This window comes from Neolamprologus multifasciatus, chromosome 22 (assembly GCF_963576455.1).
Source record: "Neolamprologus multifasciatus chromosome 22, fNeoMul1.2, whole genome shotgun sequence".
In the NCBI taxonomy this organism is placed as follows: domain Eukaryota; kingdom Metazoa; phylum Chordata; class Actinopteri; order Cichliformes; family Cichlidae; genus Neolamprologus; species Neolamprologus multifasciatus.
The window spans coordinates 17,367,313-17,392,516 of NC_140459.1; the positions used below are offsets into that span (position 1 = coordinate 17,367,313).

Below are 25,204 nucleotides of genomic sequence, written 5' to 3' on the forward strand. Positions count from 1 at the left end.
CAATACTAGGATACACTATGGTGTTTAAGCAGTGGTCAGTTGGTGCTGAGGGGCCCAAAATGTGCCAAGAAAATATCCCCCACTCCATTACACCACCAGCTGCCTGAGCTGTTGAAGCAAGGCAGGATGGATCCGTGCTTTCATGTTGTTTACACCCAAATTTTGACCCTATGTCACAGGAAAAACTGAGACTCGTCAGACAAGGTCTTCTGTTATCCAATTTTGGTGAGTCTGTGTGAGCATTTGCACCCAGAGAACTGCCTCTTCCTGAATATAGTTCTTTTTTTCAGACCACTCTCTGTACACCATAGAAAACCCCACATAGATCAGCAGCATGAACGTGCACCGAGGACATCCTCGTAAATTAAGCACTCAGGGTCACAGAGACCAAATGAACAGACAGGGTCGAGGTCTGCTGATTCTTTTGACTGAGCGCTTCAGCCGCCTGTTATCTCTTCCCTCCAGGTGTACCCGGGAGCAGCAGGCCACAGCATGAATACCGCCATCTCTGCGGTGCCAGCCGGCACAGCCGGCGTGCAGCGGCTGTATTGCGGCCATTGTCTGATGCCCTCTTTGCACTCTGACAGGCACAGAAAGGCAAAGAGTGAATGAGCAAGACAAGAGGATCCAATTGTGAAGCGGAAAGAATGACAAAATACAATAGCGGCAGGGAGAGACAGGGAGAGAGAGCACAAAAATAGAAAGTGGTGACAGCACAAAAGGAGTAGCAGGCTTCACACTGTTAAGAAGGCATCGCTTTGGATTATCCTCTGGCACAATGCATCGCAGAGTCAAGACATACAACCACATTAAGATGAAAAGATATCGATATGCTTACAGTAGGTATCTACTAGTTGTTCTCTTGCAAAGTTACTTCTGTGTGTTTTCATTACCAGCCTCGGATGTTTTCTGCCATCTCACCGAGCTTTCCTGCACACTAAACCACGCAGCGCACAAACGCAATCACAGGCTGCAGGTTTGTCCCAGTGGAAGTCGGTTTATGTGGTTTCTCTTGAATAATGTGAGAGCGGATGATACTTGCAGGATTTCAAAACTCATTTGTTGTTTTAGAAGTTCATTCACTCACATGTTCTCCTGTTTGCAGGCTGATTCATGAAGGATGTAACTCAGCAGTCTGCACTGTTTACATTGTGTTTTATGCACGAGTCATTATATCCACTCTTAGATCCAAAAAACAAGTTCTTCTTCTTGGATCTTTCAGGTGATTACAACACTATGGCACTACTTTATGCTATAACATATAGATTTTCTCTATAGTTTGCATCCTTGTGGGTTTTAAAGATGTTTCAGGAAGCTGGAGCAGATGTTTTGGCCCGTGCACATCTGCATGCATGAATATGTGCAGGCTTGGCGGCGGTTTGGTACATCATGGCCGTCTTCCCTTAGCCACATGAAGCCATAATGTGCAGGACACACACTAACTCACACACGTGCACCTCCAATGAGTCAGAAAGTGCCATGGCAAATTGGATTTGCCACGCAGTGCCCTTGTTATTGTTACCCGGGTAACCAGCCACCCATTCACAGTCATCCCATTTTTTCATCTTTCTTATAGAGAGAGAGAAAAGGCCAAGGTCTGGCTAAAGAGAAAAGGAGAAGGAATGAGAAAGGTCTCCTCCTCCCCCCCCCCCCCCCGCCCCTTGTGTCTTCTTTTTCTCCTCCGCTCCTCATCCTGTCTGGCTCATGCTCACATTAGTCTGTGGGAATGATCAAACGTGAGTTGGCCTGAGGACACTTTTCCACCGTCCTCCAAAAATGATGTGATATTTTTTGCCTTCACCTCATTCCCACCACCTCAGATGAATACCCATCTGTCAGGGTGCAGCAGAGGAAGTCAGGCTGACATCAAGAACTTTTTGGAGGAAAGTTTTCCCATAAGTCTCCTCGTTAAACTGATCAGTCCTGGAGCAGCACAAACCTTACTGCAGAATGCACTTTGTGTATGGCAGTTTGTGTGGTGTCAGCTTACTGTGGGTTGGGCGTATCTTCCTCTTTATTCACGTTCTTAGTATTATTGCTTGTTTGTTTATTGCTTTAAGTCGTTATTGCATTATTGAAGAGCTTCTCAGTTAGTGTTATATCAGCAGTTGTTATGCACTGACACCAGATCACAGTTTGAAAATCTTTCACGAGAAAAGCCTGCAAGATGTTTTATCAGCAGCATGTTTCTTCCCTATTAAAATATAATCTAAAACAAGAGCTTTCTATAATTTATTTACCCCAATTAGAGCTGGTTAACATTTCTTTTAGAAAGTAATTTTTACACTAATAATAGCAATAATTTGCTAAATTACAGCAATTACAGCACAACTCACGGCCACATCAAGTGTGTTGTGAAAAAATCGTCAGAAGGGAACTTGTTGTGTAACAAGCATTGCTATTTTGCAAAATATTTGTCCTCAAAAAATGCCCGACGGAATAGATGGAGTCGACATCAAGCAACGATGAGCTGATGTCCTGATGTCCCTGAAACAGGAAAAAGAAGAAACTGAGATTCTGGGTTCATCTAATTCTCACTAGCAGACAGCAGCAGGGAGAATTTCATGGTTTGATCCAGGAGTTGAAGCTGGATCACGACTGCTATCGTACATATTTCAGGACGTCAGTGAGGCAGTTTGAGCTCTCGTTGGCAGAGTTGGGACCACATCTGAGGAGGAAGAGAAATCATTTCAGGGAGGCGATTGACCTGAGTCAGCATCTAACTGTGTGTCTGAGGTAAAATAGTATCATTTTACTATTTGTATGTCACTGTATATTCAATACCTCTGCATGTTTTGAGCAACAAGCTGTCACATTGCCAAATATAGTGATCTGATTGGTCAGATCTGTTTATGGTCATACGTGAGAGTGAAAAATATTTTTGACTCATTAAATTTTCACTCAGATTTAACACATCTGGTGTGCAAAGGCCTGTTCTCTAGTGAGAAGAGTAACTCACAGAAGTAACTTTTTATTTAGCTGGCATGTTGATTACATGTCCAGGCTTTAACTCATTGCATTTCCTTCATTACATAACCAGCAACAGGCTCGTCAGCTTCCCTCAGAGCAACAGCTAGAAGCTAGCCAAAAGTGCTTCAGAGACACAGTCATTCTTGTATTTAACTATTACTGGATTCATTCGACTTGTATGCAGCCGTGTGGAATGTGAGTAACAGTAACAGACCAGTAACAGCTTTCTTGAACAGCAAAACAAACACGTTAAGCTTCTCGCTACAGAAAAAGTTGTTTGCGTATGTGGTGTATGCATCAATGGTCCTAACCAGGCTGAACAAAATACCAGAATCTCCAGAAGGAAAGTAAAACTGACCTAAATGCTAACTAAAGGTCTGCAATATAAAGGAATTTATAACATTAATGTTATCATCTTTGCCAGAGAAGCATTTAAATGACTGAAACTGGTATAAAAAGACAAAAAATAAAAAATAAATGGCGTGCATCCATTAAATCTGTCAGTGCAAGCCTCTCAGTGGCCTTTTAAACTTGTGGCCACAGAGACCAGTCACAGCTTTTAATGCTAGCTCAGGGACGATAACAATATAGAAACACACACTCGGTAATGCGCTCTGTTGGAGTCTCCCCACCAGTCCATAAACGTTATTGGTGCAGTTTGTCTTTAATGCAAGAGCTCAGTTGTCAAGCGCCACAGAATTAGCATGGATGCTAAAGAGCCGCTGCTTTCATGCTAATAACTGATATTTTAAGCCGTGGTAACAGGCAACATAGTGATGCATATTTTCAGGGCCAGCAGAGCGGCTGTGTAGGAGGCTGAAACCGCCTATTCAGCCTCCTGGGATACTCATCATCTGGCTCGATTCAGATGCCAAAGAGCTCCATTGTTTGACCCCATTCAAACGGCACCATTGTACAGAGCCGGTCTGATTGTGCGACAGTTACAACTGTGTATGTGTGTTTTTGTGTTCACTTGTCTGTTTGTGTTTTGTTTTGGTGGTATTGTGTGTGTGTGTGTGTGTGTGTTCAGTTGTATCATATGTGTGTAAGAGTCATTTGTGCGTATGCGTGGTGTTGTGTATTTGCATTTCCCGAAGCAGGGGCTTTTTCTCTGGTGGTCAGAACAAATAGCCGGCCATTGAAATGCAGCAGGGCAAACGCTGACCCCATTTTCCGGCGCTGCAGGCCGGCAACAGTTCACGGTCACAGAAAGAGAGAGAAGAGAAGCTCCTATATTTTCTGACATCTGCATGTACCATTTTTGCATTGAATAAAGTGAGCCTCGATTTAAGGGAAAAACAACAACAACAATGTTTTGCACATAATGATGACACAGTCAACAGCAGAACCAGCTCGTTATAGGAGTGCACAGATGGGAGTGGGATGAGTCTGCATAAGACAGTGGGCTTTGCTTTGCATGTGTCACTGTGTTTTCTGTTTACTTGCCTGCCTGACCAGTGACTCTAGCTCCCTGCGACACAGAGCAGCGAGTCAAAATGTCACTGCTGTTAGCCGTGAAGCAGCAGCCTGGTTGGCGAGCATTAATTATGATCCGTCACTTAGTCCGACACTCGAGTTTAACTTGCAAGGAGACAGTGTGGTTCTTGTCGCGTTAATCAAAGAGAAAGATCTTTGCAGGGCTGCGTGATTCAGAAGAAGCCTTTCAGATTGCTCTCATGCACAGTTTTCATCAACATACAGTTACTTAAAATTCTTACTCTTCATTTTATTTGTTTGCCGTTTCTCTGAGCATTGCACACTCTGACCTTGGGTGAATTTGCAGGGAAGACTGTGGCACCTGAATGTTGCAGACCTACAAACTATGAAAACATCTGCTTTAAAGAGGTGCTGATATTTACTGGTGCTCAACCTGGATGGTTCCTTACCTCTTAATTCCCATGGAAGCAGCTGACTGCTCTGCATGGAAATGTGGACCCTCAATAAATATAAAGCAATAATTCTGAGTAAAATACAACTAAAATATATCAAATCAAAGGCGTATTTATTCAAATAATTAATTGTAAAGGAAAACATGCTTGGTATGAACTGAATGTATATTAAGTAAAATTCATTTGAAATTTAATTTACATTGTATTTACTTAATACAATTACATAGAAAATTTAATGTAATTGAATTGGTTAAAATCAGATTTTGGGGCCAGATTTCTTTGTTTCTTTTTTTGAAGGACTTCATCTTTTGGTTTTGAGCTGGCCAGTTTTAGCCATCTTCACAGATTCTGTGTTGCTTCAGATTGGCAGATAAGATTTGAACACATCTCTAACAAACACGACCGAAGACACATTCTGTTCCTCTTATCGACCTCACACAAACAGGAAATACTCTCATAAAGCGAGCCTTTCTCTCAACCCAAAGACGTGCTTAAAAATACTCTTTGGTCTCACATTCTTTGCGCGTCCTTTTGCGATGTGTCCGGATTGTCTGGACTAGCCCCAGTGAAAATGAGTTTATTCCCTCAAGCTTAGGCCTTGAAGGGAGCCAGCGGCTGGGGAGAGGAAGTCTGAAGGAAAAGTGATAATGAACTGACTTGAGGCCTACTTTCTATTTTGGTTTGAAATTGGTTTGTCTAAATGGGGTGAGTCAGAGAAACTGCTTTCTGGCTGATGTAGGCACAGAGTGAGAAAGAGGAAGAAAGTTGTGTATCTGCCTGCTTTTAAAAAAACAAACCGTTTCCATCTAAGAATAAATTAAAGGTCAAAAAGACACAAAGCGCTGCATGTTAGCAGTAATTTAGGAGTGGACATGAAATGCTTGAAAGAGACTGGTAAAGGGCCTCCTGGGGATGGACCAAAGCTTTTTAAAAAGCTGGAAGAAAACTACTTCAGACTTATAAAGTGCAGTAGAGAGTTTGTCATTATGCAACACAACATGACAGGACTCCAAAAATATATCCAAGGAGTTCTACATGCTTTTGTTTTTCTCTAAAACAGCACAACACATGAGTTCAGTGCCAGCCTGTGCTGTTTAACCCCCTTTATTTCTATTTAGGTCAAGCAGCTAAACATTAGACTACCTGACAAGATTTCTTACAGTTTTAAAGACTTATTTACCTTAATTCCTCCAGGTGCATGGCATAAAAACTATTCAGTAACAAGGACTCAAACGCCAAATGCAGGTGACAAACATTTAGTGAGAGTAAAGCACCAATCTGGTTTGGAGAAAGCCTCACTGAGGATCAACAGCAGCTCCTGCTTGTTCCACCTGAGACATTTACAATGACCATTACATTTGTTTCTGTTTTCTTATAGAAAGACATTAAAACCTTGGCAGTCAGCAAGATTTATCAGATTGTTGTGTATTCAGGTGAAATGAAAAAAATATTCATTTATAAAGGACAAAGAGCTGGAGGCGACACCCTGTCTATAAATGCATGATTATATGGAACAGATGACAGAGACCAGGATTAATATCCAGTCCAAAGATAAATTACTCACTTTTTAGATGCATCACTCAAGTCAAGCATTGCTTCTAAAGAGAAATCTTGTACTAAACAATTGTGTACTGTACTAAAAGTTGACTGAATACTTTAACGCTGAGATTGAAAGAATCCAGAGGCTTTTACGCTGTTTTAAAGCATATTTGTAAAGGCCAGAAATCTCTGTTTGCGCTTCCTAAACACAGATTTCAAGTGTGTGACTCAGTGTAGTCTTGAGCAAAAGACTGAAATGTAAAAACTACTATTATGCGAGAGGTTCTCCCACTCTGTCTGAATCTAAATCTGTCTCTTTCAGAGCAGGTGAGTGTGCTTATTTGCTGCATGAGCAGCTCGGTGGAGGCTTTCAGCAACAGCAGATGACAACAGACTTCACCGGCTCTGCCAAGGCCTCCTCACAGCGGGCCACAAAAAAGAAAAAAAAATAGAGGGAGCGATCAGTGTGGTCCCATGAGTGAGCTGTGAAGGAATGACAAGCAGAGCCAGCTTCATGTCTCACACACCATGTCAAACACAAACACAAACACACACACACACACACAGGGTGTGTTTTCACACCCTCTTTGCATGTCCTTGCTGGCTTAAAATAAAGAATCTAATTATTCTGGTTAAATCACCAGGCGCTTGAGCTGACTCATTGTGGAAAGCCATAATGTGCATATGGCCACACACACATGAAGAAACACATGTACACACTACTGATCCTCCCCGTGCTGTATGCTCACACACATGCGCACAGTTACTCATACAAGTGCTCTCCAACCGGCGCGCTCTCACTTCAGCCTTGCACAGGATGTTATGAAATCAGCACTGTTGCTGAAACTTGGTGAAGGTCGCTGGGAGTCCTCTCTCTCACCCACACACACACACTTCACCTGGCACTTACGCACTCGTTCTCGTGCAGAGAGCTGAAGCTCAGCTCAGTCCCTGTCCCCTCCTGCTTGTGCGAGGAGCCTGCCGGCGATCGGACTGTCGCCTGTAGCGAAGAGGCCGGGCCGGCGTCGATTCAAATTTTGCAGCCCAGTCGCTCTCTCTCTCTGGGGCTGAAGGAAGACAAGAGGGAGAGAAGAAGAGAAAGAAGAGGAGGAATAGTGATGGCCGTGACCGACATTGCAGAGGACGACCTGGATGAGATGATGCGCGAAGAAGCGGAGGACGTCTTCTACGAGGACGGTAGGATTGCCAAGAGTCAAATGTGAAGTGTTTGAAAGTGGGCGTGGGTTTACAGGTGGGCTGCAGGGCCGAGACAGCTGCCCCAGTGCTGCGGCGCGGTCAGACTGGTTGGTTTGTGAGTTGTGGTTACGATCAGGGTTAAAGAAAGGGTAAAAATGATGGTTGAAGGGCGCCCCAGAGGGCTCTCCCCAGCTGTGTAGGTGGTGTTGTCAACGGCACGGTTGAGTAGCCTCTCCTAAACACAGAGATGGAAAATGAGTAACCTCGAGATAAATAGATTTGTCTCAGTGAAATAAAAAATCACGGTCAGTGTAATGAATGCTTCAGCTGTGTCTCGAGTTTCCCTTCATCACAGGCGCTCTGTGCAGTTATTTTTTTAATCGATTTCAAACTTTTACCCTTTTTAGAAAGCCGAGAGGAGCAGTGCCCTCTGCAGCGTGTGGGGGCGTTCTTGTATAACAAGCAGATGTTTTTAACAAGCATTATTCTCCACAAGAAAATCTCTTTAACATGTTTGTTTTTGGGTGGGGTGGGGATGTTTGCTATTTTAAAACAAAGTGTAATCATAACCTGAGGTGAGCTGGATGCTGGAAGAGTGATGAGCAACAGAAGTGCAGCAGAACTTTACTGATGATTATTCATGAGAAGGTGAGAAACGTGTCAGCTCGGGTAGTAACTGTTGGAAAAGTAATCTCCAGTATCAGCACTGAGACGACACAATACCAGATATTGATGCTTTATAGTTTAGCTCCGAGTTTCATGTGCATCTCATGACACTTTTTGTCTTTAATGTGCCCGCGTCTATTTAAAGGAACAGCTCGGTATTTTGCAAAAAGCTATTCTTCTGTTTCTCGCATGAAATTTTTTTTAGTTTTTTAAAAACATATGCTTCATTCCCACAAATGCTGTGATGGTTCTGGTGCAGAATCCTGAACTAGTTTTCAGGCCCTGTAGCTCAGGAGATGGAGTGGGTGGTCCACTAAATGGGAGGAAACACCGACCTTCACATCCTGTAGTCTGAACACAGACGTAACCACGGGCAAGATTCTACACTCTGCTCCGATTCATCCATCAAAGCTTAACTGTGTGAGTTTTAGGTTGAAAGCACTTAGGCAGGGAAAAAATGGCTTGTGTGAATGTGATGGATTGAGGCGTGCAGGAAGAAAGTGTTTTGAGTGCTCAAATAGAGTATGAAAAGCACTATAAGAACAAGTCCATTTATCATTTCCATCACAAAAAGGCTGGGTCCAGAGCAGGAACCAGTGATATCATAAAGCGGCTACTGCAAAAATGTAAATGATGCAGAACCTGCAGATTTTGTTGGCCATGAATGCAACTTCTGCTACGTAACATCAGGTTCTCAAACCTGTTGCAATGCAGGCTGGCCAAGGCAGAAGTGGCTCTGCAACATTATCTGCACCGACAGCGGGAAAAAAACAGTGTACTTTCGACAGTCTTTACACTAAGATAAGCTCATCAGACGATGGTGTTTCTTAAAATCTAGATCCTGGCAAGAAAACAAAACACATACTTCCCAAAAACTGTCCCTTTAATTCCAATGAAACTGTTTCCCTTCCTCGTTTTGATAAGCACATCCCTGCATCAGTGGCAAAATGGTCGATTACTCTCATTCACAGAGGCAAACACCTCACATCAGAGCTTTACAAGTGCTCTCCCATGTTTTGTGTTTACACTGGCTTTTCTTAGCAGTTAGATTACACACTAACTGATTGGATTACACACACTAACACCAGGCCTTTGATACATTAATACATTTATCTTTAGGGTCCACACAGGCTTAAAAGGCTCTGCTGCAGCTTGTCAGATGGCGAGTGGACGGGGCGGAGGAGGATATTCCGAGTTATTTCGTCATTTGGTGTGCGACGTATGTAAATGCCTCCACTGACCCACTTCTGACTGATACTCACCGATGGTAATGTGACGTTCCCTTTGAACAGCGCTGCCAGGAGGTACACATGACTCTGTGCAACAAAGCAGCCAATCACAGCACACGGATTCATGTGCCGCTTGGCCAGCAGGCATGAGTGTGTTTATTCATAGACTCAGAGGAAGGTTGCACAATACGGATCACTAATATTTTCTGTTCTAATTAACTCTTTGGATTAGCGATGGGCTTATTCTGTTGTTTTGTGTGTGTGTGTGTGTGTGTGTGTGTGTGTGTGTTTCATTTTTATTGGTGCCAAATGCAAATTTATTACAATTGTCCTATTTTCCTTCTCAGTCAAATCACAGTTAGTGAACCATTTGCATATCTTTCACATCTTTCCTATGCACACATCAGCATTGTGTTGAATGTGCTCAGCGTAAAGTGCGTGACATGGTTTTGCAGGCTTGTAACGGCCCTCGACACCACAAGGGGTCAAACGGCGAATTCAGGGGGAAAGTAGGAGTTACATTTCTCAAAGCATGAGAAAGACCTTTTTCCTCCTGTAACGTTAAACCTTAATCCTAGCCACAATGCAGGAAATAAGATTCAAAGAAGAAATCTGACAAAACACTGGCAAAATTCTTCTTTCTTGGCTCCAGATATGAAGCCTGCTTTCATTCTGCTTCTGTCTAAAAATAAGTGTCCATTCATTTAGAAATAGCTGAGAATTACAAGCATGAAACTCATCACTGTCATCGCTTTGTGGAGTCTAATGAAAAGCATGGTGTGGTGTCTTAAACGCACAGATAAAAGCCAGATGAAGGAAGTAACAGACATCACAGCCCTTGCTACAACAACTATAACAATACCCCAATGTGGCACTGAACTCAGAATTGCCTTGTAAAAAAGGGAGTGTATGTGAAGTTTTGTTAGCTCTGCGCTTCACAGATGTTTCTGCCTCTGTGCTGAGCTGAATTATGACTAAAGGAGTGCTACTTTTAGCCTGGCAGCAGAAATGTCAGAGTGCCTGAACATAGCAGATACACAGCGACACACACGCACACACTCTCTCTCCTCCTTTTCCTGCCTCTCCTCCCCACTCACACACACTCTGTGACTCCAGTTCAGGTCGCATGAATTAACAAAAAGCCTCGGTTAGCTTTGCTCACAGGAACAATGTGCTTCAAAGTACTCTGCCAAAAAGCAGCTGCTTTGTAGGGACGTGATAAGTGTGCTCACAGTGTGCAGATCGGCACATGTTGACCAGATTATACCCACTGTATTCATGAATGTTAAGCTTAGTCCTTACTTACGTGGCTACTTTGTCTTCTGTAAATCCCTTTGTGATAGCTGTCTGTGAAAGATGCTACATAAAGTATGCAAAACTAAATTCTGTGTTTCTGAGTCGGAACACGTGAGAAAGTGTCATGTGCAGGTCTCTTGGCAGATGTTTACAGTGAGATTAAACCTTTGGACTAACTTCACAGATATTATCGTTGCCACTTATTTTATGTGTCCCCCCCCCCCCCCCCCCCCCCCCCCCGTGTTTATTTGTGATACAGAAGAGGCTGAAATGTGCAATCACAAAAATCAACATTAGGAGTTTTAGAGGCGTTTTTTCACTTCTGTTTAATGTGTCGCAGTATTAGTAGAGAGAAATTTCTCAATCGCCCATTTAAAGAAAGCAGCTACTGCATGAACAGCTATCGCACATGCGTTTTTATGTATAATGATTCAAACAGAGTCACGCTCATGAGTCCATGCATAATCACCTCTGCATGAACTCCCACCGGACCTGAACGTTTCTGCTTAAAGCTCAAAGAAACTACAGTGAAACATCTTAAGTGGTTTTACACAGAGGCTAAGAAACAGTGGGTCCACTTTATACCCTTATCACCTTTTTCTATACCCCACCACACACACACCCACATTCACACACACATGTGCAATCTCCCTTTTTGAAGCCTCTCTGAAAAACAGAAAACTAGATTGCATCAGTAAAAGTGAACAGTAGCTTCTTTGAGACCAGAATAAACTCTTTAACTCCTTCTTTTCCTGTCATGTGAAGTCCAGAGAGTGATTATTGGTCTACTTCTGTGGCTGTGCGCAAAAGCAAAGTAGAACAGAGCGGCACATCTCAAACGGGAGCAGGCATAGCAGGACAGTAAAAATACAGTTTAGCGCTGGATTGATGGTGCCATGGATGGAGTAATGTGTTGGTGTTTGGTATTTAAATAAACCAGTGTTTGACTAACTGGGTCAACTCAGAAAGCATGAAGAGAGGCTTTCAGTCACAAGTGAGGAGGGTTGTCGGTATCAGGGAGGCCTCAGAGCACCTTGAGTTTAAGTTTAGAGAACCACAAAGGAAGTAACTCCTTCAAAATATCTAAATCTGTGAAAAATTTCTTGCTCTCGTGCAGGAATGTTTTTGCATTGTTCCTGCTTCTTGCACAACAGGATTCATCCCTACCCTGACTGCAGACTGCTAATTACATGACAAAACCACTAATTGCTGACCTCACCAGCTATTGTTTGTTTGTTTGTTTGTTTTAAGGCAGTGCAGTTTTTGAAAGCTGCCCGAAGCACAGTGGATTCTGCAGAATTTCACCGAGGTGAGGCTGAGATGTGCGATTAAAGGCAGGTGGAGCTTTGAGCGATAGCGTGAAGTGGCACCACCTCTGAAAGCGTTTACACCTTTGATGTAGTGTTTAAGCCTCCACTCTTTTAAGCCTTTGCCAGGGGGGCTTTTCTTTAAGGTTTGCAGCTAATCAACACCTGAGATTTTAAGGATGAACAAATAAATAGGAGCATGACTCGACACGTAGGCTTCTCTTAAAGGAACAATGTCTCAAGCCCCAGAATTGGGGACTCATTTCCATTGTACAGGAATTTCTCCTGCAACAGGAGGCAGCAGTGGAAGAGCTGCATTCCTTTGGTAATAAGGACACAGTGAAAAGACAGCTGGACTGAGGTGAAAACACTTTTATCCACTGTAAAAGTTGAGGGTTGTGTGTTTTATGCAGCATTAGCTGATTGCACCTCATTGTAATGCAGTTAAGCAACAATATGAGAGTCAGAGGTTTATTACCACACAGCCACATGCTTAATTTCATTTCACAAAGTCATAATCAAATCACAGCTTCACATATGAGTACTGATGAGCTCTTATTATGTTATCATTCTGATGACATGAAATCTATCTCGCTTCCACGGTACAAGCTTTTATCTCTTTGCCCTGAGGGTGAGATGAGTGATGCACCCCCACAACACGAGCGTGCACACTTAACACGAGCCATTAGCATAACATACAGAGCTCCAGGAGAAGGCTGTAAGACTAGAAGCCTGGTCGGATTTCATAAATCCATTTTTCCCCTCTTAGCCTCTTGTCTGTACTTGCCTTGTGCAGCAGAGGAAACCAAATCCTTCATCGCTGACATTGTGCCCAATGACAGTGGATCACGACCAATGAGTGGGGAGCAAAGAGGATATCGAGCCAAGATAGCGCAGTGACTAAAGCTGACTAAAGCTGACAGTTTTAGATAGTTAGCAAATTTTACGTCATTTAAACCAGCACAACACTAGTGCATCAAGTGTTTTTATGATCTACCCCACTTTGTAGAAAGAATAAGATGCCGATAAAATACTGTGTGGTTCCAAGTGCTTGTGCGATGAGAGAGAACGAGACTGCAGAGAACAAGACCGAAAACTTCTGCAACATATAGTGCGCTGCACTTAGAGTCTGAACTCTTTGTTGCATTGGAAATCCTTTAAGCCCATTTTAGATGTGAAAAACAGCTGTGCAGTCAAACCTGACTCAGTTAATGACTAGCTTTGTTTGTCAGAACTTGCTCAACTGTTTGTTAATGCAAATGTCTAATCAGCCAATCACATGGTGGCAGCTGAGTGCATTTAGGCATATAGGCATTTTCAAGAGGAGCTGCTGAAATTCAAACTGAGTATCAGACTGGGGCAGAAATTTAAATGCAAAACAGATGGCTGCATCTCCCTGAGCATCCTTTTCAAAGGGAGTTTTTCCTTCCCACTGTCACCAAGTGCGTGCTCCTATGAGACTCATCTCATTCCTGGAGTTTTACCAATCATTTTTCTAGCGATTAGCATCAACCCTTAGCAACCACAAACCAACTGGTCAGGAAAGGTGGTTTTGGAGCTAACATTAGCTGCTCTCTTTAAATGCCCTCCTTTGTCCTGCTTGTGGCAGGTCTGAGTGAATCACTGCAGCTTAGTACTCTGGTTTAGCTGTACAAACTGAACACTTGATATGTAAGTAACATTTGTTCAGGCCTGTTTAGATAGATTTTTATTATTTGCCTCATGTAAGACAATAATACATATTTTTTAGGTCAAGTCTTTTCGGATGTTCTGATTTCCTCTATGGTTGTTGTTGGCGCTCTTACGTTATGGCTTTGGCATTTACTATTTTGTTATGCTAGTTAAAGTCACCACTACCGTGGAAGTTGAGAATGTTTTTGACTTAAAGCACTTTTTTCAAAATGTTTACACACAATATTATCATTTTATCATGGCACCATAATCACGTAGTGCAAAATCTGATATCTGGGCTAAAGCTTGTCTTGCCAGAGCTTGTTTGAGGCAGTATTTCTGGAGAAATTACACAAGGAATCTCAGTATTTGGTATGATTGTTGCTTATATCATCTGGCACTAAAATTATATTTGTTTTTGCTTCCCTTTTACTCTTCTTTATAGCATCAGAATCTGTGGCACTGGGGTTTAGCAGACAATACTGTCTTAATAATGAAAACCCTCATACCTGTGACTCACTTCACTGTTAAAGTGTGTAAGCTGCAATTGAAAATCACACCATGATTATATCAGACTTAGATGAAGAGCTTTCCCCACAGCGAAAACAGAGAGTTCAGTCGGGCAGCACGGTGGTCAGACCAGGCAGTAATTTGGCTGATGTTTGTTGCTGTCTGTCAGCTTGAGCTGAACTTTTATGGGACATAAAGAGACACTCACCCCTCCCATGACGGCCAATCACAAACTGGTTTGTCAGGGATGCTATCAATGGAAATGCATATCTGTTATCAGAGCGAGTACGACAGGGGGAGCGGGCTGAGCTTGAGAATGATGTGAACTAAGTCGCCCCGCCGTCAGACACACACATGCACTGAACCATTCCTGTTTGAAAACTGCCTTGTAAATTCACACACTGGCAGTCCACCCACACACAAAACCTCCAGTGTGTGGCCACAGATGTCGTCTCTGTCCACGGGGATGCAACACGCTAACAGACTAACGTGACAGTCCTGCAGTTCATGCGTCAGCGGCCGCTCTGTGTTGGGGAAAGCTCTGACCTGAGGGGACCTAGTGTAGCTGGCATATTACTGCTCCGCTCTACATCTCCCCTCTTCTTGCTTCTGACAGTTGGCTTCACTGACCTACTTTAGCCAGAAGCCTACAACTATTATTACTATTATTATTTTCTGCAGCTCTCGCTGAATGAGAGGCAAGAGAAAAATTAAAAGAGCAACAAAAACAAAGGGGACGTTTAATGGTGCAACATTCAGTAAGCCAGATGATGCAAGAGCAGAAATCTTTCTCTCTTTGCAGACATATCTCAGCCTTTTTGTTGCTCACTGATATTTGCACGTGGTTTATATGAAAGGCGGCAGTTTCACCTTTCAGTTTACAGTTCTCATGCGGTTACCATGGCAGTGTGTGCTGTGGTCAGCACTGGGCGTGCGAGGTTTACACTTAGTGGTTTGGAACTACTCTCACAGTGAGGTAACCCTGTTTAGAGCATGGAGCGTAGCAGGCCACCCATGGCTCTTCACAGAACAGATTAGCGCCTCTTATTTGGCACTGAGTCAGAGTGCATGTAATTTAAATGGACAAGCCACCAGTGAGGGTTAAGCACAAGCATAAATCCTGAGAAAGTTACCTGGATCTTGCAGAGTTCTCTTTGCAGGTATGCATCAGGAAGAAGAAGTACAAGCTCACATCCACACCTAAGGCCCATTTAGACTCACCAGCTGACCTAACATGAACATTGGCTGGACTGTGGAGGTGGGGGGGATCAGGAGCACCTGCAGAAAACCCACGCAGCTGCAGGAAGCACCTGCAATCATCCAAAAAGGCTCCAGAGGACAAGGAGGTTTGAAACTAGAAACGTCTTGCTGTTAGGCGACAATGTTAACCGAAGTGGTATCATTCCACAGCAACATTTCACTATGAATAACAAATTCCAAACTAAAACAGTTCAAAATGTATTTTAATAAAATGAATTCACCACTTACAGACGTGTTTTAAAACCAGTCAGTCACATTTCTTAACCATTTCTAAAGATGGTTATGTGGTAGTGTCTGCTAAAACCAGTAAGAAGCCTCGCTGCTGAATTCTTTTTCATTTGTGGAGCTTTTTAAATCTATACAGAGTCAGAAACATGCTCTATAACACACATCCACGCCTTGTCAGGTTACTCTGACTGTGAGTTGGATGATATTGTTGACACACACATGCATGGGATGCCTCCAAGCCCCAGGGGGGCCAGGAGTCTACCTGCAACAGCCAAGCTGTCATTACAGACCAAAGCAGACAGGAGCCATGGAGCCATGCAGTACACGGCCTGTAATTGATTCACCTCTGTACAGTACGTCTGACTCAGAGAGACGTACTGAATAATAGGCAGCTTTGTACAAACTTATAGCAGCTTTAAATACACTTTATTCACAGTAGTGATGATACTTGTCAAAAATAAAGAACAAGATTGTGTTTTAAATAGATTTTATGATATATTTATGTGTGTGTAGAAGACATTGAAAATGAGGTATGGGTCCCTCTGATGGGATGCAACCAGTCGCCAAGCCACCCTTGGCCGAGCATATCCTCAGCATGTCGTACAGTAGAACAGATCCAGAAAGACGTGCACTACTCTGGCAGTGCAGAGCTGTGCATAGTCCTGCTGGAACAGCCACAAGAACTGCACAGGAACAGGTTGGTGCACCTCGTTTTGGTGCCTTTGTCCACTTGGATTTCCACCGAGATTCAGACCAGAGATGATTCTCTTATTCACATGAATGCCAGCATCCAGTGTGTCAATACCCTAATGATAGTCTATACACAGAGGGGTTTTTTTGTGCAGTAAACTGAACCAGTTCTGAGGTTTATGAGTGTTGCTGATTGTTCCAATCAACCGGAACTGAAAACTAGCCACAGAACATGTTTGGGTAAAATGATGTACTGAGAAATGGATTTGAAACAAAGACTGAAACATATTTCACAACACAAAGCCTGAGTTTCCCTTTTATATAACTTGCAAAGAGCAGAAGCTTCCTTAATGTTGTGAGTTACACTCGTGGTTACCTATTAAACCTGTGCATTGTTTGTTTCCCTATTGCCAGTCTTGGCAGCCGGGGGTCAGTCCGCCAGGGCCTCCGCTCCTGGCCGCCACCCGGCACACAATGCACCCGACCCCTATGGCGCCTCCTGCGGGTGGTGGGCCTGCGGGAGGATGGGCCCATGTCTCCTCTTCGGGCTGTGCCCGGCCGGGCCCCATGGACTAAGGCCCGGCCACCAGACGCTCCCCCTCGGGCACCCTCCCCGGGCCTGGCTCCAGGGCGGGGCCCCGGTAACCCTATCCCGGGCAGGGTAAACTGTTCCCTCGGTGTTTTTTTCATAGGGGTCTTCTGAATCGCTCTTTGTCTGGTCCCTCACCCAGGACCAATTTGCCATGGGAGACCCTACCAGGGGGCAAAAGCCCCCAGACAACATAGCCCCTGGGATCCCTGGGACACACAAACCCCTCCACCACGATAAGGTTGCGATTCACGGAGGAATCAGCCGGAAAAGGGTGGAGTGCCCACTCCGGGTCGGGGATGAGGTCCTGCCCCAAGTGGAGGAGTTCAAGTATCTCGGGGTCTTGTTCGCGAGTGATGGTAGAAGGGAGCCGGAGATCGACAGACGGATTGGGGCTGCAGCTGCAGTAATGCAGACGCTGCACCGGTCTGTCGTGGTGAAGAGGGAGCTGAGTGTAAAAGCGAAGCTCTCAATTTACCGGTCGATCTACGTCCCTACCCTCACCTATGGCCACGAGCTGTGGGTAGTGACCGAAAAGACGAGATCGCGGATACAAGCGGCAGAAATGAGCTTCCTCCGAAGGGTGGCTGGCATCTCCCTTAGAGATAGGGTGAGAAGTTCGGCCATCCGGGAGGGGCTCAGAGTAGAGCCGCTGCTGCTCCACATCGAAAGGAGCCAGCTGAGGTGGTTTGGGCATCTGGTAAGGATGCCCCCTGGGCGCCTCCTGGGTGAGGTGTTCCAGGCATGTCCCACCGGGAGGAGGCCCCGGGGCAGACCCAGGACACGCTGGAGAGATTATATCTCTCGGCTGGCCTGGGAACGCCTTGGTGTTCCCCCGGATGAGCTGGAGGAGGTGGCTGGGGAGAGGGAGGTCTGGGCCTCTTTGCTTAGGCTGCTGCCCCCGCGACCCGGCCCCGGATAAAGCGGATGAAGATGGATGGATGGATGGATTGTTTGTTTATTTAGAGCACATAAATAAATAGCAAATAATAAAGCGTGGTTTTAATGAAAGTAGAGCTGCTGATGTCGTAATGTGTGTTGGATTCAGAGGAGAAAAATTCAACAATGATTCGACCTAAACGAGGCAAGTAATCTGAGCATAGGCAGCACTCAGCCTTTCAGTCACACACACATCATCATCAGCTGTGCCTGTACATCCTTTAGCCTTGACCTCCTGGCCCTCCAGTCATGTGGTCTTTTGAAATCATCGTGGCTTTAGCAGTCAGACGCCGTTAAGCAGAGATGAGGGAATATGAGAAAAGGATCAAGAAAAGAGTAAAATGTAAAATAAAAAAGTTTGAATGAAGTAGAATCTGAGCTACAGAGAGAGACAGGAGTTTCAATGCTGTGCTACAGGCCGAGCAGGAGACTGAAGGTGGTGAACAGCAGCGGCAGCGGAGGTTGGTATGGAAGGAAAGGAGCTGTGCTGCTGGGAGGTCAGTTGACGTTCTTCCATTCATAGTTTGTGTGTATGAAAGGGTGTGTAGGTTTATGTGAACAGGGTATGCACCCACGTACGCTTGGCAGCTAGACCCACACAGAAACAAGGTTTTAAAGTCAAAGCAGTCAGGAGACGCTGGCAGCCACCATAACAAGTGTGGAACAAGTATGTTTTAAGTGCAGTTTAAATCAGGGAGGGACTGACAGAGCTGGAGCACACCAGAGAAGGAAGGAGAAAGGAAAAAGCACTTCTTTTTTTAAACCTTGATTGAGGGCGTTATGTAACTGTTCCAGCTCATTTGTTTACTTGTCTGCCTGTTTGTTAGCAAGATGACTCATTAAGTTCTGGACAGGTGCGCACAAGCATTTTACCTGAGGTGTTTTGCTTGGCAGAACTTAGAAGGGACAAACTTTTTAGAGCAAGTTGATTCATTAGCAATATAGGATAATATATTGGACAAAAATTGATTCAGATCCAGATTTTCCTTGATTGTGTAACTTAATTCGTGCATGTGGAGGAAATCTTTAGCCTTAGTTTAGGTATGCAGGCTTTTTTTTTAAATATATTGCTAGATGTGTGGTTTTGTTTGTATGTAACTGGTCTGCCTGGTCTATATGTTGTTCTCTTTGTGGTGTGCATGTACATGGAGGTAAATATAGCTGCCGGTCAGGGGCTGTTGATGACAGCCATAATTACAGGCTGGGCTGTCCAACAGCTGAGAGGAAGAGAGAGAGAGTGTGTGTGTTAGTGCTAATCGAGGAGCTCATGGAAACCAACTCTCTGGCTCTACTGGACCTGAGATTTAACAGCAAAATGCACAACACAAAGTGAGAGCAAATAAAAATTTACTTGCTAATAAAGATGATTAAAAAATAGGGATGAACAGCTCAGCCACAGTTAGTGTGAAAGACGAAGGCTGAGTAATGATCGTGTTTGAGGTGAGTGGCTGCATTTATCTGGCAGGCTCAGGTGGGGAAAGTTCGCTGACAGCAGAACATATGGAGCTGCTAATGAGGAAGAGACGCCTTAGGGTGATAAAAACAGTTCAGAAAGTTAGCATTATGTTGTTAAGCCAAATGGTGGCTTTATGGCTTCCCTTCAGACATAAACACTTTAAATCATTATCTGACTTTTAGCAAGAAATACAATAAGGACATTTCCTCCAAGTCGTTCCTCTAAACCTTTATCCGTCTTTCATTCATCCCTCCTCTCTGTCTGTATCTGTCATCATCGTTATGCAGCCTAATGGCCGGCGTATGCATTTCCCATCAAGTAGAAATTAAATCAAGAATGACGATTTGAGTCACTTTGTCAGCTCACTTTACAGATTCACAGTCATCTCATTTCTTCTGTGTTTCCCTAAAGCTACATTCGTGTCATGTCGAAATCACGCTCCACGAAAGCTGTCCGTAAAGTCGATGGCTCAACAGGCTTTGATTTATGACTAAGCTAGCCTACTTCTGTCAGATTATGAGTTCTGTGGATTTCTCTGCCTTTTTATCGATGTTTTAACAAGGAACTAATACACTCGGTGAATCACAGCTGAGCAGTCTGTGGTCACAAGTGAAAGGGTTCGCCTTCCTGCTGTAACTACTGCAGGACGCTGGTGAAATCAGCGATCCTTTCAGTTTAAAATTCTGCTCATAAAGATTGATTTGGGCATGTGTTACACTTTACTGCACACTTATCCAGGAAAGGATTAAAGGACAGCAAACCCAGCTTTCCCTCCAATGCACTGTACAGCTGGCCGATCAGCAGTCCTGAAGACGGAAAGATGTGTTTTAAAGGTGTTTGTAACAATGTTTAACCACCTTATGCATCTCTGTAGCCTCTTCTTGATTCTTTTGGACCTTGTGCCACTTATCTGATCACAGCTTCTCCCCCTAAAGAGCACCTTTGGCCTTTTTTTTTTAAGAAAAGACAATAATTTAACACAAAATTAAAGAAACTGACCAATTTCCAACCTGCGTAAAAACCTCATAAACCCACCCTCTGAGATTAATCATATCGGTGAGTTATTTTAAAAGTCCCTCTCTCTACTAAAAACCAAGCTGATGGATTAAAAGGGACAAGCCATTTTCTGCTCCCTTTGCTTCTTGGAAGGGTGAGCTGAATTGGATTTGTATGGACTCAGCGGAACAATGTATCCACTTATGGAGGGCAATTATGTTGGCAGGAGCACTTCACGACGAGTCGCTCTTTATAAGTCGTGCCACAGAAATGTATTTTCCCTCGGCCTCAAATAGCAGCACCTGTGGTTCATGCTGTTTGTAGCTTCTAAAGATGGAGGCGTTTGTCTTCTTCATGGTTCCCTCGCATGTAATTCGGTTAGTTTGCAGCTTGCTTTCCAAGGAAAAGACCTCCCAGCAAACCCCTATTGAGGCAAACAGGCTGACGAGGTAATTTGGAATAATCTGTTGGTGCTAAGATGTACATTCACGGGTAATTATATAATCAGTCGTACAACCTGACAATAAGAGAAATGAAACAGCGAGGCACTGGTGAAATGTTGCAGAATGAGGCATGAAATTATTTTAATTCCTTAAAGCTATGAAAGCTTCCTAAACATGATCCCACTGCTGTCCAGAGCGCACGCACATGGAGATAATTCATAATCTAACTCAGGGGTAGGCAACTCCGGGCCTCGAGTGCCGGTGTCCTGGAGGTTTTAGATGTGTCCATGATCCATCACAGCTGATTTAAAGGGCTAAATGACTCCTCAGCATTTCTTGAAGTTCTCCAGAGGCCTGGTAATGAACTAATCATTTGATTCAGGTGTGTTAACCCTGGGTGGGATCTAGAACCTCCAGGACACCGGCACTCGAGGCCTGGAGTTGCCTACCCCTGATCCTACTCAATACATTGTTCTATATTTTCTCTAATGTGAGTGTGCATGAATGCATCCCTAATGGTGAATGGTTTATGAAGTGCAGATCATAGCTGATAAACCTTTACAAACAGCATGTTTATGAAGGTCTTTCCTTTTAATTGCACATCATTAGCTTGGCACATATTTATAACACATTTATATATAGAAATAACAAATTGTCATTTGGACTATTTATAGATCAAAATAAAAGAGAGACACTCCAAATACTCCAAATACATGTTTCCTATTGGCTCTCAGTCTCCGCTTATTATCTGTGCCAAGTTTTTATTATCTACACTGTACACAGCAGATAAAACAGGGCAGCTTCACAGCATGCTGAGACATCAACCAATGCGCGTACAGTGCAGTAACCCTGTTTGATGTCTGTATGAGTGTTAGCTTGTAGATTATAGCCAATAAAAAGCACCAAAAGAGGTTTGCAAAATTATGCAATAATATGATCTCAGCTGATATTGGCCACCCTTTGCAGGGTTATCAAGGTGAGATATTAAATAACAGAAGTATTCAGTCTTTGAAACTCACGATAATACAGCTCGTTCATTTTCGGAGATGGAGACAAAGGGAGAGACGCGTAAATGAATGCACGTACGGGCACCCCCACCGCCACACGATGGAGTTGGGGGTCATTCTTCAGCCGTGGTTAGGGTACAGAAAAGATCGACCCCGCCCTCCCCGTGACATCCTCCGCCTCTGATTGGCCGCCGCTGTTCAGGAGGAGCGCTGCAAACACAAACTGGAATGTGTGAGTGGGCTCAGTGTTTGCTCTGGACGGAGCCGCGACGACTGTTCGTCGAGGTGGGGGGGTGAAAAATAAAGCGACGATCATCCATCACTCATCCGGGCAGCTGGTCCGTCTCTCTGGGAATGAGATTTTCTGAACTGTCACTGAATCGGTGCTAAAATCCTCCGCACAGAAAGCGAAAAATCACTTTTGTGTTTTTTATATATATTTTTTCTTACGCATGGATGGAGAGGCGGAGGTAGACGGTCGGAGACGCCGCTGAGGAGCCGCTGTCGTGAAGTTTTTCCAGAGGTGGGTTGAAGCATTGTTCGGTGCTACTTGACAAAGGGTTAAACCGGGAACAAAATAGGCTCGTGGTTTGGTGTGGTGCGCTCATTCAGGGGAACTCCTCTTTCCCCACTGTGGAGGAAGGCTGATTCCCCGGGGCACTGGGTTAGTGGATCAAGGCGACGCGTGAATTGATTTCACCGAGGATGGAGCTTAGTGGAGGATAAACGTACGGACGCCTATAATAATTTCATTTTCAACCCCTTACATAAATCTCTTAGATCACATGATTAAACTTATAGAATAATAATTTGTTTTGGGGTCTTCACGCTTTTCTGAAAATAAACAACTTCAGAAAATTGAACTCCGACACTGTACAACGGAAAGTATTTTTAGCCTCGAACATGTGCGTGTGCGGCTCTTTGTGTCATGTGTCACTCTGTTCTTCTGACAGATGATCCGCTGTGATCAGTGTTGACTGGAAGCATGCAAACTAGGTTTAAAATTGTATTATCGCAGCATCCACATGTGTTGGGACTCAGTGCAAGTGAAAGGCGAGAATCAGGCCAGTGATTTTTACAAATGCATCTCCGTGTTTGTTGGGGATGAGGCAGGGTCAAAGGGCATCCATTGTCCACTGAAACCACCCACGGTGGATCTTCCAGCTGAACCAGAGCAGATAAACGGAGCAGCAGCAGTGCTGAGGAGGAACTGTCTGTGAAGTGAGCCCTGACTGTTCTGTCAGAAGACATTGCCAGTAGTTAGCAGGTTTCTACCTGCCAGATTGCTGCTTCCTGGGCCCTCTAACCCAGAGGGATGCATGAATGTCCTCGAATTTTAAAAATCTAGCCCTGTTTAAAGGCTTTCCAACTGAGCTGACGTTATCTCTTCAGCTGTGTGTCCTCCAAGTTGATCAAAAGGTTCTTCAGGCAATCAGAAGTCTTCAGTTCAAAGCCATCTCCAGCACACATATAAATAACAACAAAACAACATGAAAATCGGCTGCCTATAAAACCACGCAGACGTCCATCCTGGCTGCTCATGCCGTTTCTGAGGAATAGGGCTTTCTGTTTTTTTCAGGGCTAAATGCTCTTTCAGTGCAGCGCCAGGCTGACTTTGATATGGTTAAGTGGAAGTGCTTTGCTTTGCTGCCAGGCTGTTTGGGCTGTGGTTAAGCTGTTTGAAGGGGGCTGGAGACGAGGGGTAGGGTGTTTGTGCCAAGCTGAGATGGGCTGCGGGGATGCAGGACCAGCGTCTGTTCCCAGACTCTCACACATGCTCCCCCCCTCACCTTCTCTCCACTTTACCACAACCAGCTTTTCATTCCCCGCATCTGCTGCCTCAACCGTCCCTCCTTTTTCTCCCCCTCTCTCTCTCTCCAGCTTTCACTTTCTGAGTCTCACACATGCAGGGGCAAGCACACCCACATGCACTCATTTCCTTCTCTTTCTCTCCAAATGCCTCATTAAAGGAATTATGACTGTGTGGTTTGGAGGAAATTCAGAGGCTCTGTCATTTTGTTGGGTTTTCCCCTCAACTACCAAAACACAACACTGCAGCGTTGGTGTCAACTAAGTGGGACAGCTGCCAGTTTCACAGAGCCCAGAGATTTATTAAATATCACTCTTCTTTAAATCTGACCAGAAGTTCAAAACCCAAAGATATTCAGTTCACTATCAGATAAAACAAAGAAGTATGTTTATGGTTTTGAAGCCGTTTCCAAAGAAAGTTTGGCATTGTTGCTTGGAAAAAAATCGAACCATTTCAAGTTAGTGTCGATCATCAACATTATTTTTTTATTGAGCAGCAGCCGTCTAACACCATTTCAAAAATTGAAACCAAGCCCAAACTCTTGGCAAAGTTTTTAATTTAATTGCTGTTAATTTAAGTAAACTGTAGTTATCTTGTCAATTTATCAAACCATTCAAATAATGTTTTGAAGTTTTGTTTGTAGTGCTACAGAGAATATTTCTTTGTGATGTTTTTTTTGTATTGTTATGAAGATATTAAAGAAATATTAGTCATAAAAACCAATAAATCTGATAATAGGTTGTATTTCAAAACCAAAAGAGAGCTAGTTTACTACATAGACTGTATATAGATGATGTAACTAACATGACATCACCCATTTGTTTGGAAATACTGTTTTGAAGCTTCAAATTTGAAAATTTGGATGACTCAAACTTGTATTGGTTTGTTTGTTTGTTTGTTTCTTTCTTTCTTTCTTTCTTTCTTTCTTTCTTTCTTTCTTTCTTTTTATGAGTGTCTGTAAGTGAATGAGAGGCTAAACCTGGCAAGTTATCAGCAACCACTAGCTAGCTGGGCTAACAAAGTCTGCATGTTACTTACTGTGATCTAAAATAAGAAGTTAGTTTTCACTGAGACAACAGCAAACACAGGCTACCCTAAGCATCCACGTTCTGGATAATGCCAAACTTTAAGCTTTATGCAGTAAAAAATAGTCACCCCTGTACAGTTATTAACAAAAGTGATCATTCAAGTGGTCATTTAAGGAACTACATGTTTCGGCACTTGTTCATTGGCTTCTTTTTAGCTCTGGGATCACTTTCATACTTCAGGGCTAAAAGCAAATCTTCTTTAAGTGTGTGAATGTGTGTGTGAATGGGTGGATGACTGGTTGTGTAAAGCGCTTTGGGGTCCTTAGGTACTAGTAAAAAAGCGCTATACAAATACAGGCCATTTACCATTTACATCAACGTATTGGTCACTACACTGATTTTTCTACCATGGTGTGACCTCACTGACCGCCTCATGTAGATACTTCAACAGAAGCGCATTATGAAGGTTATGCAAATGCCAAAA

At 43.8% G+C, this 25,204-nt stretch overlaps 1 protein-coding gene across 5 annotated transcripts in view; it reads left to right on the forward strand.

The window, feature by feature from the left end:
- Positions 1-200: 200 nt before the first annotated feature.
- ripor2 (RHO family interacting cell polarization regulator 2) overlaps positions 201-25,204 on the forward strand; it is a 75,145-nt gene continuing 50,141 nt past the window's right edge. For 2 of the 5 annotated variants that reach the window (XM_085149374.1, XM_085149376.1), the window contains exon 1: positions 6,230-7,595. In XM_085149374.1, coding sequence (XP_085005500.1) covers positions 7,517-7,595 — 79 coding nt within the window. In that variant the 5' untranslated portion in view covers positions 6,230-7,516. Of the gene's footprint in view, positions 840-6,229; positions 7,596-22,117; positions 22,406-25,204 lie in introns of those variants that run through there. The other 3 variants (XM_085149377.1, XM_085149379.1, XM_085149378.1) reach the window with 3 other exon arrangements.